The 14,153-nt window shown below is 38.0% G+C and overlaps 1 protein-coding gene across 1 annotated transcript in view; it reads right to left on the minus strand.

Annotated features, from left to right (window-relative positions):
* Positions 1-646: 646 nt before the first annotated feature.
* LOC306948509 (sodium channel protein type 5 subunit alpha-like) overlaps positions 647-14,153 on the minus strand; it is a gene marked incomplete at both ends in the record, with an annotated part of 29,133 nt that continues 15,626 nt past the window's right edge. Inside the window, 12 exons of the mRNA XM_079538148.1 lie at positions 647-1,842; positions 3,532-3,802; positions 4,197-4,297; positions 4,912-5,053; positions 5,828-5,881; positions 6,501-6,779; positions 8,436-8,543; positions 8,917-9,090; positions 9,688-9,842; positions 10,262-10,382; positions 12,255-12,689; positions 13,783-14,136. Coding sequence (XP_079394274.1) covers positions 647-1,842; positions 3,532-3,802; positions 4,197-4,297; positions 4,912-5,053; positions 5,828-5,881; positions 6,501-6,779; positions 8,436-8,543; positions 8,917-9,090; positions 9,688-9,842; positions 10,262-10,382; positions 12,255-12,689; positions 13,783-14,136 — 3,390 coding nt within the window. The remainder of the gene's footprint in view (positions 1,843-3,531; positions 3,803-4,196; positions 4,298-4,911; positions 5,054-5,827; positions 5,882-6,500; positions 6,780-8,435; positions 8,544-8,916; positions 9,091-9,687; positions 9,843-10,261; positions 10,383-12,254; positions 12,690-13,782; positions 14,137-14,153) is intronic.

Genomic DNA, 14,153 nt, shown 5'->3' on the forward strand with positions numbered 1-14,153 from the left:
TACAACTTCTGAATAATAAGAGTTGCATTTATTATTTCGTTAAGCTGCAGTAACACAATAGCATGCATGCCGTGACTTATGCTGCAGGCTGATCATATTGGAAGAAGTCCACTACACTGTGGATCATGCAGGGGCTAAGTTTCAGTTCCCAAACATTAAAAAAAATCAGCAGCCATTTATTTAAAAGATTTACAAGGAGAATATCAACAGGGGACTAAGGAGAAATTCTAGCCCCTCTCCCTTCTGCAATTTAAACAAAATATAATACTCTTTTCTCTGGTCGATCTGTTACTGCTTGAGCAATCTGTGTTTTGAATTAGACAGCAGGTGTGATGTCAGATGTGATATTATTTGTCACTGCTGTGAACATGCTGCCTTGGGAGCTGCCTTGAAGTAGTGGGATATCATTGATAGGACAGACTTAAAATCCTTTACAGCTTTTCCTGCCTGTATTAATATTGAACAAAGCTGAACATAGAGTCCAAGGCTAAAGCTTGCCCACTAGCATAGTTAAGTGATCAGGCTTAACCATGGCTAAATGATCAATTCTGACAGTTCCATTTTAATGGGGAAGGCAGCCTCGGCTGATGTGTATTTACAGTATCATCTTCTGTGAACATTTCTTAATAGCATTGTTACTCATAAACTATTTAATGTCCAGAGATTTTTGGTCACCTGTGAATTCGTTCTCAACTATCAGATTGCCACTACTGGCTCTTGTGACACTGTCATATGATGGAGGAAAGGATGCTGAGGATGAAGTTTGAGATCCATCAAGATTCCTGCCATAGTTTTCACCCATCATAGAAGCTATGAGTCCTTCTCTTTCTGGAGCATCATCACCAAGCGTGTCACCACTGTATGTTCTGTGTTGATACAGGTAAGAAGCATGCTTTATGGAGCGCTGCAGCAGATGACTCCTGTAGGCACGCTGGATGACTGTGGCAGAAACTTCCTCTTGTCTGTGTCTGAGTGTAGTGGAGATTGGCTCATAGGATTTTTTGGATGGATTGACAGCCATAAACTTCTCCTCCATCTGTACTTTCAGTTTATCCATTTCCCCAGAATCCCCTAACACTCGTTTGGTAAACGCAAACAAGATATCCAAGCAATGGATCCTATCTCCACTGACCATGGGCAGGTCCATTGCTATGAGTTCAATTTTGTTTGGTTTTGGTACACGTAAAGGTTCGACCAAAGCATCCGCAAAGTCTGAAAGTGCAGAGAAAGTTATGAACTGAGTTGCTTCAGGATCAAACTTCTCCCAGATTTCATAAAAGATGTCAAAGTCATCTTCCCCTAAAGGTTCTGTACTTTCCTCGGTAGCAGCATTGAAGTTTTCCAAAATAACAGCTATGTACATGTTTACAACAATGAGAAATGATATAATGATATAACTCACAAAATAAACAATTCCCATTGCAGGTTTACCACACTCACCTACTCTACCAGTTATATTTGGGTCACAATATGGTGGCCCAGTGTTTAAAATAGGACTGAGAAGACCATCCCAGCCAGCTGACGTTGTGATTTCAAAGAGACAGAGCATGCTGTTAGCAAAAGTTTGGAAGTTGAACATGTCATCAATGCCATCTTCCATCTTCACGTAGGCAAAGTTAGCCATGCCAAAAATGGCATAAATGAACATGACCAGAAAAAGCAAGAGACCAATGTTGAACAGAGCAGGTAGGGACATCATTAAGGCAAAAAGGAGAGTTCGAATTCCTTTGGCAGCCCTGATGAGTCTCAGTATTCGTCCAATTCGGGCCAAGCGAATGACCCTGAAGAGTGTAGGTGGTAAGAAATGTTCAAATGCTTTACCAATGCCAGAAAGCAGTAATGCTACAAAGGAAATGGTAATAAATGGTTAGAATTTCACATTTCTTAGCTAGTTATAGGATGAAATTATAATATTATTTCAGTTGGAGAATATATAATATATGGGAGCTAACAGCTTAACGTTACAACCATCAGTAGAAGTTCAAAATCAGCCATTATGAACTACATCCTTCATCCACTAGAAGACTGTATGTGTTGCACCAAGAATGGCAAGCATCTTCCTTTGCACAGCTTTAAAAAACTGTATCTGTCAACATTTGCTGACTAATGGTTTTCTCTGAAATCAACTGCATGAATTCTTCAACAAGTGCTGGTTATGTACTTCTTACTTTGATGTTAGCTGCTGACACTGTAGTGAGGTAGGTGTCAGTCTCTTCTCTCTGGTGACAAGTGGTGGAACATGAGGAAACAGCCTCAAATTACACCAGGGGAGGTTTAGATTAGATGTCAGGGTGAATTTCTTTATGGAAGGAGTGGCTAGGCACTGAGCAGGCTGTCAAGGGACGTGATGGAGCTGCTATTGCCAGAGACATTAAAGAGGTGTGTGGATACAGTGCTCAGTGATGGGCTTTATAGTGCAATGCGATGGTTGGACTTCATGATCTTACGGCTCTTTTCCAACCTCAATGGTTCTCTGTTCTACACAGCTAAACTCAGAAAACAAAATATAATAACAATGTCATGGTCATCACTTAGATAACATAATCAAGATGCATACAAGCAAAACCACTGAGGAACATCAGTGCAGTGCATGACACTGGCTTGAAGTTCATTCGGGAACACAGATCTAAGGGATTTTATTTTACCTTTAGTTTGCATGAAGACTGACATATAGTAACATACATCTACATCATACAGACATCTAGTAACTCTAGAAGCAGAGGTCTGGCTTTTCTAAATTTAGATACTTTGAATGCATTTTTCTGCATCTTTGCTCCGAGAACTTAATTCCTTAAGGAAGAGCTATATTCTTACTGTGAGCCAAAATATAACTCACAATAATGAAAACAGTATTTTTTCTTCTCTTATATGTCTTTTGTGATTTTGGCAGTCCTGGCCCTTGGAAAAGTTAAACTTTATGGCATTCTTCCACTGCAATCTCTTCACATAGAATCTAATACATTTGGGTTGTTCTTTTTTATTCTGCTACACAGTGCAAATCTTTAATTTCAGCCATTTATGTCCATGTTTCCAGAAACAGAATTCTAACATCTATAATCTGACTCCAATCTTCATATTCTCTTTATATTTAAATTCTCTGTTAAAACACAGGTGACAAAAAGCATCATTTTTAACAGACCAAAGATATTGTAGTTGACACTGTATCTATAGCAGTGGAAATCATCATGTAATGTAGTACATTATGTTGGCACGTTGGATCATTAATTCTGATTTTTCACAATAAGAAACAAGAACTTAAAAAAACTACTATGAATTATTTCATGTAAAACAGCCTTAATTACCTTTGCAATATTTGTATTAGAAAAACAGTGTAAATTTTAGAAGACAATTTCCTATTATTTCAATAAAAAGCATGGTGAGTTTTTTAGATCACGCATTTCTTTTTGCTCACTATTTTGCAGTACTGTGGTTCCATTTCAACATCCATTTGAACATGATAAGTTTAAACTATTTTTTTTTTTAGAAGAATGACTGAATTATTAAAGAATTCGTCAATCCAATTTTACTTACCAACAATTGACATGATCACAACAACTATATCAAATATGTTCCAGGCATTTGAGAAATAGTACTGCCTCAGAGCCACCAATTTCAGTATACATTCTGTAGTAAAGATAGCAACGAAGAGTATATTGATTTTGTTAAGAACGTTGGTCTTCGTGTCACTTTGTTCATAGGTTTCCACCATCATGGTGATCATATTAAGGCAGATGAGAATCATGATAACAATATCAAAGGCTTGATTTGTTGCAATGTCAAAAAGGAATCCTTGGTATCTATTCTAGAGGAAAACAAACACATCTGGCATCAGTTAGGAAAGTAGGGAATATTCATCTGTACATGCTTTCTGACAGATCCAATTTTTTTGTTACTATGTCACTTAACTATGGTAAAGATAGAGAAATTTAAGGAACCCTGAAAATTTGAAGTCCCTCCCATCCTGAAGTTTAATCACTTCTGAGCTGAATACAATCCTGAAAATATTGTTCAGAAAACTCAATAAATATTTAACTTCTAAAAACTTCCAATATAACTTTCTAGTATAGAATTGTCTTTCAGACCTGAATAACAATGTAAAGACTGTATTTACATTCAATACCTAAAATATACATTTTTACATTAATTATATTGATTTCATAATGAATTTTCCTTTTGAGGAATTCATACATTCTTACCAACGGTCTTGGAATGGGTTTTTGAGGTTTCTTGGATCCCAACCTTTTCATGGCATTGTAATACTTTTTCTGTTCCTCTGTCATAAATATATCTTCCCCACCAAAGTATATAAAGAAATGTCAATGTTATTTGATGTGATAGCAGCACTGTTGTAGTTATGGATGTCTAAATTACTGGAAACAAGCATTCCTTTCTTTCCACATCTTGCTGGTACTAGCTCTCTTCACGATTTGTAACTGGGCTCAAAAATAGCAGAGTAGAATCAACCATACATTTACATGGCAAAGTCCTGGGGTGAAACATAAGTATCTCAGAAGCATGAAAACAAAGAAGCTACTGAAAAAAAAACTATGTAACAATAAGACTTTCCCTGGGTTCCCGCATGCTGTTCCTGTTGAACACACAAAATACTTGTACACTTAGAAAGTATACAAAATACATTTTCTAGGAAAACAGACTCAGTACCAAGGCAGGGAGCAATATTTACAGGGCTGAAGTGCAGATGTCATTGCCTCTGAAGCATTGGGAATGGGCTGGGTGTTCCAGCTGTTGTGGAGCAGAAAGGAGCGTGAGCCTCACCCTGCATGCTACTTCTGCTTATGCTCTAGTAGATGTAAATTAAAGTTTTATAAATTAAATACAGCAAGGACATTATTGTCAAAAAGGCAGCATTGCTGGTTATATAGAAGGTGCCTAGGAGCACAATCATTATACTTATCTTTTTCTTTTGTTGGTTGAAATTGTCTATAATAACACCAACAAAGAGATTCAGGGTAAAGAAAGATCCAAAGATGATGAAGGTCACGAAGTAGAGATACATAAATAAACTGTGCTCCATTTTCGGCTGCTCATTTTTCTGCAGGAATGAAAAACAACACGAAACAAGACCAATAATAACATGGGTCCAATTCAGAATAATCTTCACATTGCAGATCCTCTAATAAATTGATTCCAGGAGGAACTTAAATTTACAGCTTTACTGCTAGTTCTGACAAAATCACTATAGTTTAAAACCACAAAACACCTCATGGTGCTGATGGTGATGCCTGACCACGTACATTATATGATTGCTTATCCAGTTTGATTCACTTGATTTGTTTGATTCTTGATGAAGTTTGGTCCTATGTTTTGAACCATATCACTGCAGCAGTTACAGCTTTATTCATAGCTCAAGTTTCATACAAGATGATGTGTGAAAGTAGGTGCCTCCGTGAAGTCCCCTGATATCTGACTTGACTAATGTCAGTCATTAGGCTTCCAGTCATTAGGAGGGACGGTGAGAATGAAAGAGGTGCTCAGCTTACCAGAAGAGATAGTCAAGGTGAGCTGAAATCCTTCTGAGCATACTGACTAGATGCCCATCACCTATAGAGGGGACTTGGAGGTGAACTCACATGGAGACCTTACACTGCAGGTAATTGCATTCAGGTGAATGCATCTGAAGTTGAATCTCACATTAGAGCAAATCAGCATCAGGATAGTGCAGGTTCATTCACAGAGAAAGTGCTTGCATTAGCTGATAAAAGGCATTACTGGAAAGCTCTAGCTTCACCATCAAGCATCACAGTGTAAAAATCACAATGAATTTGCAGAATCACATGGAGATGTTTAACACAAAACGTGAACTGACCTCTCGCGAGTCTACTGCTGCATACATGATCTCCATCCAACCTTTAAATGTCGCCTAGAACAAAAGATTATCAAAAATGCATTGAACTTGTAGAGTAAAAGTCTTCACATCATATTCAGTATCCAAATGACACTGGCTGGGGAAAGATGCTTTACTGTAGTCGTAAACACCTAAAACCAAATGACTTCAGGGACAAAATTATCACTGCTGTATGTGACAGCCTCTGCCCTTAAAGGAAGGAAAAGCCAGGCACGATAGAACAGACCACATTGTTCTATAATCCTGCCATGACAAACCTTCACCAGTCTGGTCCATTAAGTGCCTTACAGCCCATATGGCTGAGCAAATCGGTAGTATATTAGGTCAGTATTCTATTCACACATCCTTTCTAAGGCTGACTCCAGCTCTCAGGCTCATGGATTGGTTTTAATATCCAGAGAGGCTAGCACAGCACTCATCTGACACATATTTTATCCCTCTAAAAAAGCATGGTGGGGTCCAGTTTGTCCCAATATTTTCAGTTTTCATTCACTAACAGCACTGGTCTTTGATCAGCCAGCTATGAGGTAAGAACAGACTGTTAGATCCTGTTTTTCACCATCCATGGAGATGAGTTAGATGTTGGCAGGTCTCTCTGACTTGACATTGGCAAGTGAAGGCAAGCAGCACTTACCACCTGCAGAAGAGCCAGGTAGCCAGAGCCAACATTATCAAAGTTGACTTTAACATTGACCCAGAATATTTTTCCTGTGTGATTCCATGCTTTACAATCTGCTTTGTCATTGATAGAACTATCCAATTTTGAATTTTCTTCTGTTAGGTTGACACATTTCCCAAACTTCCCAGCAAACAGGTTGACTCCCATGATGCTAAAAATGAGCCAGAAGATGAGGCAGACGAGCAGAACATTCATGATGGAAGGGATGGCTCCCACAAGGGCATTGACCACCACCTGGGGTGAAATGGGAGAGAAAAATTGCACTTAGTTGAACAAAGATGGACTCAAGTATCTGCTCAGTGCAATCAGCTGATGTAAAAAAACTAAGCTGTCAATTAGGTATGCAGCAATCGAAAATCTTACGTTTTCCATGTAAATATTCATCACAGCTGATGTGGGTACCTTGAAAAAAAGATTCAGAGATGTATAATCTTAGTCTCTCAATGGAAGGGTTGGAATGTTTCATTTTGCTGTGACCTCTCACTACAGATATGGACTACAGTGTGAGTCCATCCTCTTCTGATGACTTTCCCTTGGTTTTGTTGGATTTTGCTTTCTTTATAACTTTTTATAACAGAAGATTTATGGGTTATTCTCCCATAAGCATTAATGCAAATGACTGTATTATTAATGCTGTGGAAAGTAGTATTTCAAAAGGATTGGTAATGACTTTCCACTAGCATTTTGTTGGACCTATTTTTTAATGTATCATCATTACACTTGGGGTCCACAGCTGTGATCTAAGGATCTGATTTGTGCTGTAGGATCCCAGAAGTAATTTTTGAGTATACACTAAGACATAACATTTTGCTTGACAAAATAAGACAGTGCAAAGTAATACAAATGCATCCAAGTATTACAGCCAGTGAATTTAGCATTCAGATAGCAATTTGATGGGCCAAAATGAAAATGAAAAAGAACTGCGAAGGTTTTTGGAAGCCTTGTCACAAGCATTCTGCATAGCAAGTTGGAAACTATGATAGAACCTGGTTCAAAATTGATTTCAGCCATGGAAAGCTTGTTGTTAAATTAACAGAATGCATTAATTTCTCTGCATCTTCAGTGACAGTATTGCAGAGAACTTGCAGCTTCACCTCGAGATGATACCCAAACAATTTATAGTTCAGTGGCATTGAGGTTGCATTCCCATGTTAATGTGTAATGGAGATACAGTGCACATTTATGCTATCTATGGTGACAAATCTGAGTGTATTCCCTAGACCAGGGTTGAGTCCAAACACTGCCGTGGTTCACCACTGCTCTTTCACATGATAGTATATAGAAGTTTTGCAGGTGACTGATTTCCTCTTCATTTGTGCAATGATAGATTTCTAATCAGTCACTTTCAATGGCTTCATGCTCCTAGCACTCCTTCGATGGGAAAAGGCAGCCAATATACAGAAAATCAGACCTACTTTTTGTAAGAATTATTATATAGGGAAAAATAGTTTGGATAAAGTATGCCTGAGCAGCCTAAAGATTTTGTAAACCAATTCAGTAAAAACTTACAGAACAGAGATGATTCTTTCCTCTGAATTAGCCTTTCGTGAGCATCTAAGAATGAAAATTGCTAACTCCGAATTCTTTTCCTCTACTTCGTTTTGGCTTCTGTCAGTAAGACAGAAACATAGGAATGGCTGAGCAGCAAAGGAGTAAATTTCTTCCGGGTCTCATTTTAATTTCAACAGCATTTGAGATTGATCACTTGAGTTAAGTCTGTTAGGAGCAGCCAAATGTAGAGGAGCTCAGCAAAGGTGCTCTCAAGAATTAATTTCATAAATCCCAAACTTAGCTTGGTGCAGGCATGAACTCACAAATATGCAGCCACGTGTTACGATAACATTATGTGCTTATTACAACTGACAGGCTTTATTTTGCATTCAGACTTACCCTCATCCCCTCAAATCGTGACAATGCTCTTAAAGGTCTCAGAGCTCGAAGAGTCCTAAGAGATTTCATACCATCAAGTGAACTATCTAAGATATTTATCAAAGAGATCTGAATGGGAAGACCAAACAAAGTATTAGCAACATTTTGGCACCTGTTTCTTTTATTCCTACCGAAAATAAGTAAATAAAATAAAATAACATCAGTGCCTAGAGTACAGTATCGTGATGCAGTCATTAATGGAGGCAAGAGTGTTTTCTTGATTTTATGTCCAGAAAAGAATTGGTAATTGTGCTGATAAGTCTTGCCTCAGGGTCTGCATAGAGTCATAAAACCATAGAATGGCTTGGGTTGGAAGGGACCTTATAACTCATTCAATTCTGACCCTCAGCAGTGGGCTGGTTGCCACCCACCAGATCAGCTGCCCAGGGTTCCATCCAGGGATGGGGCATACAAATGTAAAAATGCTGGATGCACAACTTACACCTACAATGAAGAAATCAAGCCAGCACCAGGCATTGGTGAAATACTTAGTGAAGCCATAAGCCACCCATTTCAGGATCATCTCCAGAAAGAAGACGAAAGTGAACAATCTGTCGAGGAACAACAACACAGCTTTGATGGTTTGTCTCTCGTTTATATGAATGTCTTCAAATGCCTGAAATCAAGATATGCAAATAAATTACAAAGTCACAGATAAGCTTGAAACATGAAAGTCTAGAAACAAAAAGGCCTCTTCATCATTCTGCACATAGTTTACATAGATGTGAACCTCATCTTTTACTCAAATGTATGCCAGCTGGCAAGCTTGTAATTGTTCCTGTCCTTTCTTTTTCTTTTTCCTTAAATATACACATAAGTCATGGACACATACAGACCATGCATTCTGGGATCTTAGGGAAGTACATTTTTAAATTTTTTTCTCAATACTTTCAAGAGTAAAAGTACTAAATATCATTTACATATTTTAATGATACATAGAAACATTTATATTTCACAGCTATGAAAGCCAGAAGAATCTAATGTGCAGTGAGAATGGAAACAGCTTGTGAGAGCTGTGTATTTTTAGCATTGTTCTAATTTGTAATAGTATGAATAATAAAACTGTGATAATTACAAGAGCAGATAAATGACTGCTGCTTTTCACCTGGAGTTCAAAGATATATCCTGTGTTTTCTGCCAAATGTAACTTATCTGGGTGCTATTAAAGCTAAAAATGCTTGTACAGAAATACATGAAATTGTGCTCCACGAACCAGGGCTCCGCTGCTCAGAAGAATCATGAATATGATAAAGGATTCAAACCAGGAGTGCTCAACAATTTGGTAGCAGGTTTTCCTCAGATTCCACCATGTTTTTCCTCCAAAGTTTATGGCTCTACCCTTACAGCAACGAAAGTATCGAACACAACCTGAAGGTGAGAGATAATGATTGCAAGTAATGAAAGCACATGCAGGTCAAGGGCAAATCTGATGTGCATTGTTCTGGTGCCCACTGTCAGGTGAGGTCTGATTTTATACTCTTCTCTTGAGTTAATTCAAAACTGATTTTGACTCCAGCAGAGTAGAGTTCACCTCACCTTTCTATAATTATCTATTCTTTGGTGTTCTGGTCTTCACCACTTAGAAGCAATCCTCTGGTTTTTAAGGAAAGAGAGTTTATTTTTCTGGTGGCACAATCTCTCTGTTCATTACACAGAGACTCTAATACCCAAATCACTTGCTGACATCTAAAATTAAGTGAAATTAATCTCACCCTATCAGCTCTGGATTCCCAGAACAAGAGGATTATTTTTGACACTTCACAACCATGTAACCACGAGAACCTTACCTTCTGAAAAACATTTTTCTGGAGTCTTCTTGTCTTCAGCAAACTCTGGAATCTGCCTCAACAGATCTTCAGGGTTTGTCAGATCCACCGTGCTGCCTTCGGAAGAGCTGACAGAATCAAACTACCAAGCAAAAGAAGATCAGGTATTGATTCTCCCTACATTCAATTCCAAATGAATGAGATCGATGAGCAAATAACATTCAAAATAAAAACTTTGTTATGTGCTAATATTTCAAGTAGAGTTAAGAACGGAATAGACATTATGACTTTAAATGTAAGCTTGGAAGTAGCAATAGGTGCATTCAAATAAGAGCCAAAGACATATATGTACAGTATCTATCCACATGAAACAATTTTAACTGGTTAATAAGCTCATAAAGTAGAGAGATTTAAACTTGCTTTCAACTACACACAGTCCTCAGCGGGCTAAAACCAGAAAAATCTAGGAAAATACATTCTAACAGGAGAAACAGATAAATATTCTGAATATCCGTTAGAGTATTTAAGAATTAGAAATTGGAATTGTATCATGTGTTATCCAGTTTGTTCCTTCAGACATAAACACGAGTCGGCTGTTTGTTACAAATGACTTACTCTTGGATTTTGTTTAGGTTTTTTTTTGTGTGTATTGCTGAAGAAGAGCTCATTTTCTTGGATGTTTTCCTAATTCAGAATTATTCTTAATTTATTTATGAATCATAATGAGAAACTCATTTGTAATATTACTTTTCTTGAAATTGAGTTATTTATGACACAGGTTGGCTTGCTGGAATTTCCCAGTTTTGCTTGGAAGCATCTCTCTCCTTTAATATTTTGTCACTTTTTTTTTTTTTTTTTTTTTTTAGACTAATTTCAAGAAATGGAAATCAGCAGAGAATTTTGTAAATTATTTATTTGAATCAAATCAGTTTCACACCTCTCCATTCCTAAATACTTATCTTTCCTACATACACATATATATTTTTTTTCTTAAAGATCAATATGTGGATACCCGGCAAAGGTTCATTTTCATTCACAGAAATCACATCCATCATTAACCAGCCAGACTGGCACAGTGCTGCTGCCACCACTGAAATCCAGTCCATTGAGTCCATGAGCAGAAATGTATCCAAGCCCAACCAGCACTGGAAAGTCAACATCATAAAAGCAATCTACATATATCTACATATTTACCTCTTTATGCTCTGGTGATGATGGTTCAAGCTTCCTATCTTTTCCTAGGTAAAGCACACTGAATTCTTCAGAGGAAAATCCTGACACTTTACTCCAGCTTCCTGAGGTTTTCCCTCTTTCCCCTCTTTGCCTCAGGTAATTTTCCTCCTGAAAATAATCTGTGGATTAGCAGGGTTCTCTTTTTCCTTTTTTTGGGGGGTGGGTAAATTGGAAAGAAAAGAAAAATACGTTGTACTTTTCATTTAAAGGGGGATGCTCTGGACAGAAGTCATAGATATGATCCTTTTGAATGTGATATTACCTAGCAATAGAGATATGGAAAATTTCCCTAAAGGCCATAGAGCAATATGGAATTAGTAATTCAGTGAGCTGCTTATCCCCTGGATCTTGAGACTGCTTTTGCATAGGAATTAAAAGGGAAGCTTCATATAGGAAACACTGAGACAAGAAAAGGACATTTTAAAAGGCTCCAAGTGATCAATTTACCCTCATCCTAAACATTTCTAATTGGTTCAAAATTTGTTAACTGTGGAAATATGGGTCAGGTATGCCACCTTGTGCCACAGACAGTCTTCTACCATGCATTTATCTTTCAGTATATGTGCATCCTACTATAGAATCATAGAATTATAGAACGGCTTGAGTTGGAAGGGCCCTCAAGGATCATCAGGTTCCAACCCCCTGCCATAAGCATGGTTGCCAACCACTAGATCTAGTACAAGATCTGGCTGCCCAGAACCCTATCCAAACCTGGCCTTGAACATGCCTGGGGGGGGGTTGATCTGGGTGGTTTTGATCCCCAAACAAGCAGATTTATTACCTGTTTACTGTAGTCTGTGTCTGAAAATGTGCTCAGTTTATCTTCATCTTCAAAACCCTCACTTGTATTCTCTTCCTCAGCAATAGGGACACAAACAAATACATTGGGATTGGTAATAAAATCATCAAGACCTGAGCATATTTCCCCATTTTTTTCAGCCCATTCAATATTGTAATTGTCTTTACAATTTTTTCTTTCTTTTCCCAAACCCAGCGGGTTCTGGGCAGTCAATTTGTTTTTCTTCTTCTGTGCTTTCTTTAGATGCTTGAGCTTTCCACAACAGGTGTTCCACATCACACTCTTCAAAAAGTGCAGTCCCTTATGAATCCGAGCAAAAGCAATCCGTAGATTGTTCATCTCTCCATCATCTTCTGCTGTTTGGAGGCAGTCAGTACTGAAGGAATTCAACAGCAGCGCAATGAAGAGGTTGAGTACCTGAAAGTCATTGAAATAATGATAAAATAAAAAGTCTGGAAAATTGCATTCTAAAGTCTGAACTCTAATGCAGAAGACAGATGTTACAAAAGCTCAGCTTGACTGATCAAATGAAAACAAGGCAGAAATTAGATGGCTATAAAATCACAGAATGGTTTGGGTTGGAAGGGATCTCTCACTAGACCAGGTTGCTCACAGTCCCATCCAACCTGGTGCCTTGTACGTTTCCAGGGAGGAGCATTCACAGCCTCTCCAGGCAACCTGTTGTATGACCAACAAGATTACAGCTGATGAACTAAATTTCCCTCTCAGAAAGCTTGATGTTCCCATATAACTCTTCCCCCTAAAAGTTACTTCAAATGGTGTATATTTATTTGATCAAAACAACTTTCAAACATTACAGTAGTAACAAATAGTGTGGTCACCGCCAATCAGTTTAACGACAGCTCTCCTCATCAAACTAGAATTAAATCAGTCCTCTATGGAAGTTTCCCAACTGGGATGTAAAATCAGATTCTGGCACAGCAATATTGTTAAACATACAACATTGCTGGAAAAAAAACCAAAATCAAGAGAGGCTCAAAGTGAGGTTTTCTCCCTGTTTTTGAGCGTCATCTTCTCCCCCACCCCCCAACTTATTTATTTAAATGCAACAGGAGAATGAAACAGAATTATTCATAAGTCTTCTGATCCCATTTGGGATTACACCACTCAATTTTTCACCTTTCAGAACTGGGCAAATAACACCTGGATCCACAGCAGGATCTTCATGGAAGTGACTGGCATAAGCTGTAGCTCTTGCTATGTAAACAGACTTCCAGAGAATTAATCTATACAGATGATTCTAAAAAATCCCAATTAAAGTGATACGAGTGTAGATTCTGTTATTGCTGATAAGGATCTTGGAAAACTTGAACATTTGAAAAAAAGAGCAGCAGCTCAATGGCAAAAGGTAAAACAGGCTTTTACAGACAAACAGACACAGGTAATTGTTCTAAATGTGCTTTAGGGATCTACTATTTATCGATGAAAAGGCAATTAAGTTAACTCCAACATCGACAGGATAAAGAGATGAAAATATTGGAAAACTCACCACTAAATTTCCTATTACCATGACCAGCAGAAAGACAAGAAGGCACAGTGGTTTTTCAGCTACCACCATGCAGTCCCACATGGTCTCAATCCATTCTCCACACAGAATTCGGAAAATGACAAGGAATGAATGGAAGAAGTCCATCATGTGCCAGCGTATTTCACCATTTTTTTTAATTTTATCACCGTGGATCCTATAGCTTCCCCCAAAGAGCTGCACCCCTACTATAGCAAAAATGAAAACGGTGATTGCCAGGACGAGGGTCAGGTTACTCAGCGCACCAAGGGAGTTACCAATGATTTTAATGAGGGTGTTTAAAGTTGGCCAGGATTTTGCTAGTTTGAAGACCCTCAGCTGTGTGAAAACATAAA

This window comes from Tetrao urogallus (assembly GCF_951394365.1).
Source record: "Tetrao urogallus genome assembly, chromosome: 7".
Taxonomy (NCBI): Eukaryota; Metazoa; Chordata; class Aves; order Galliformes; family Phasianidae; genus Tetrao; species Tetrao urogallus.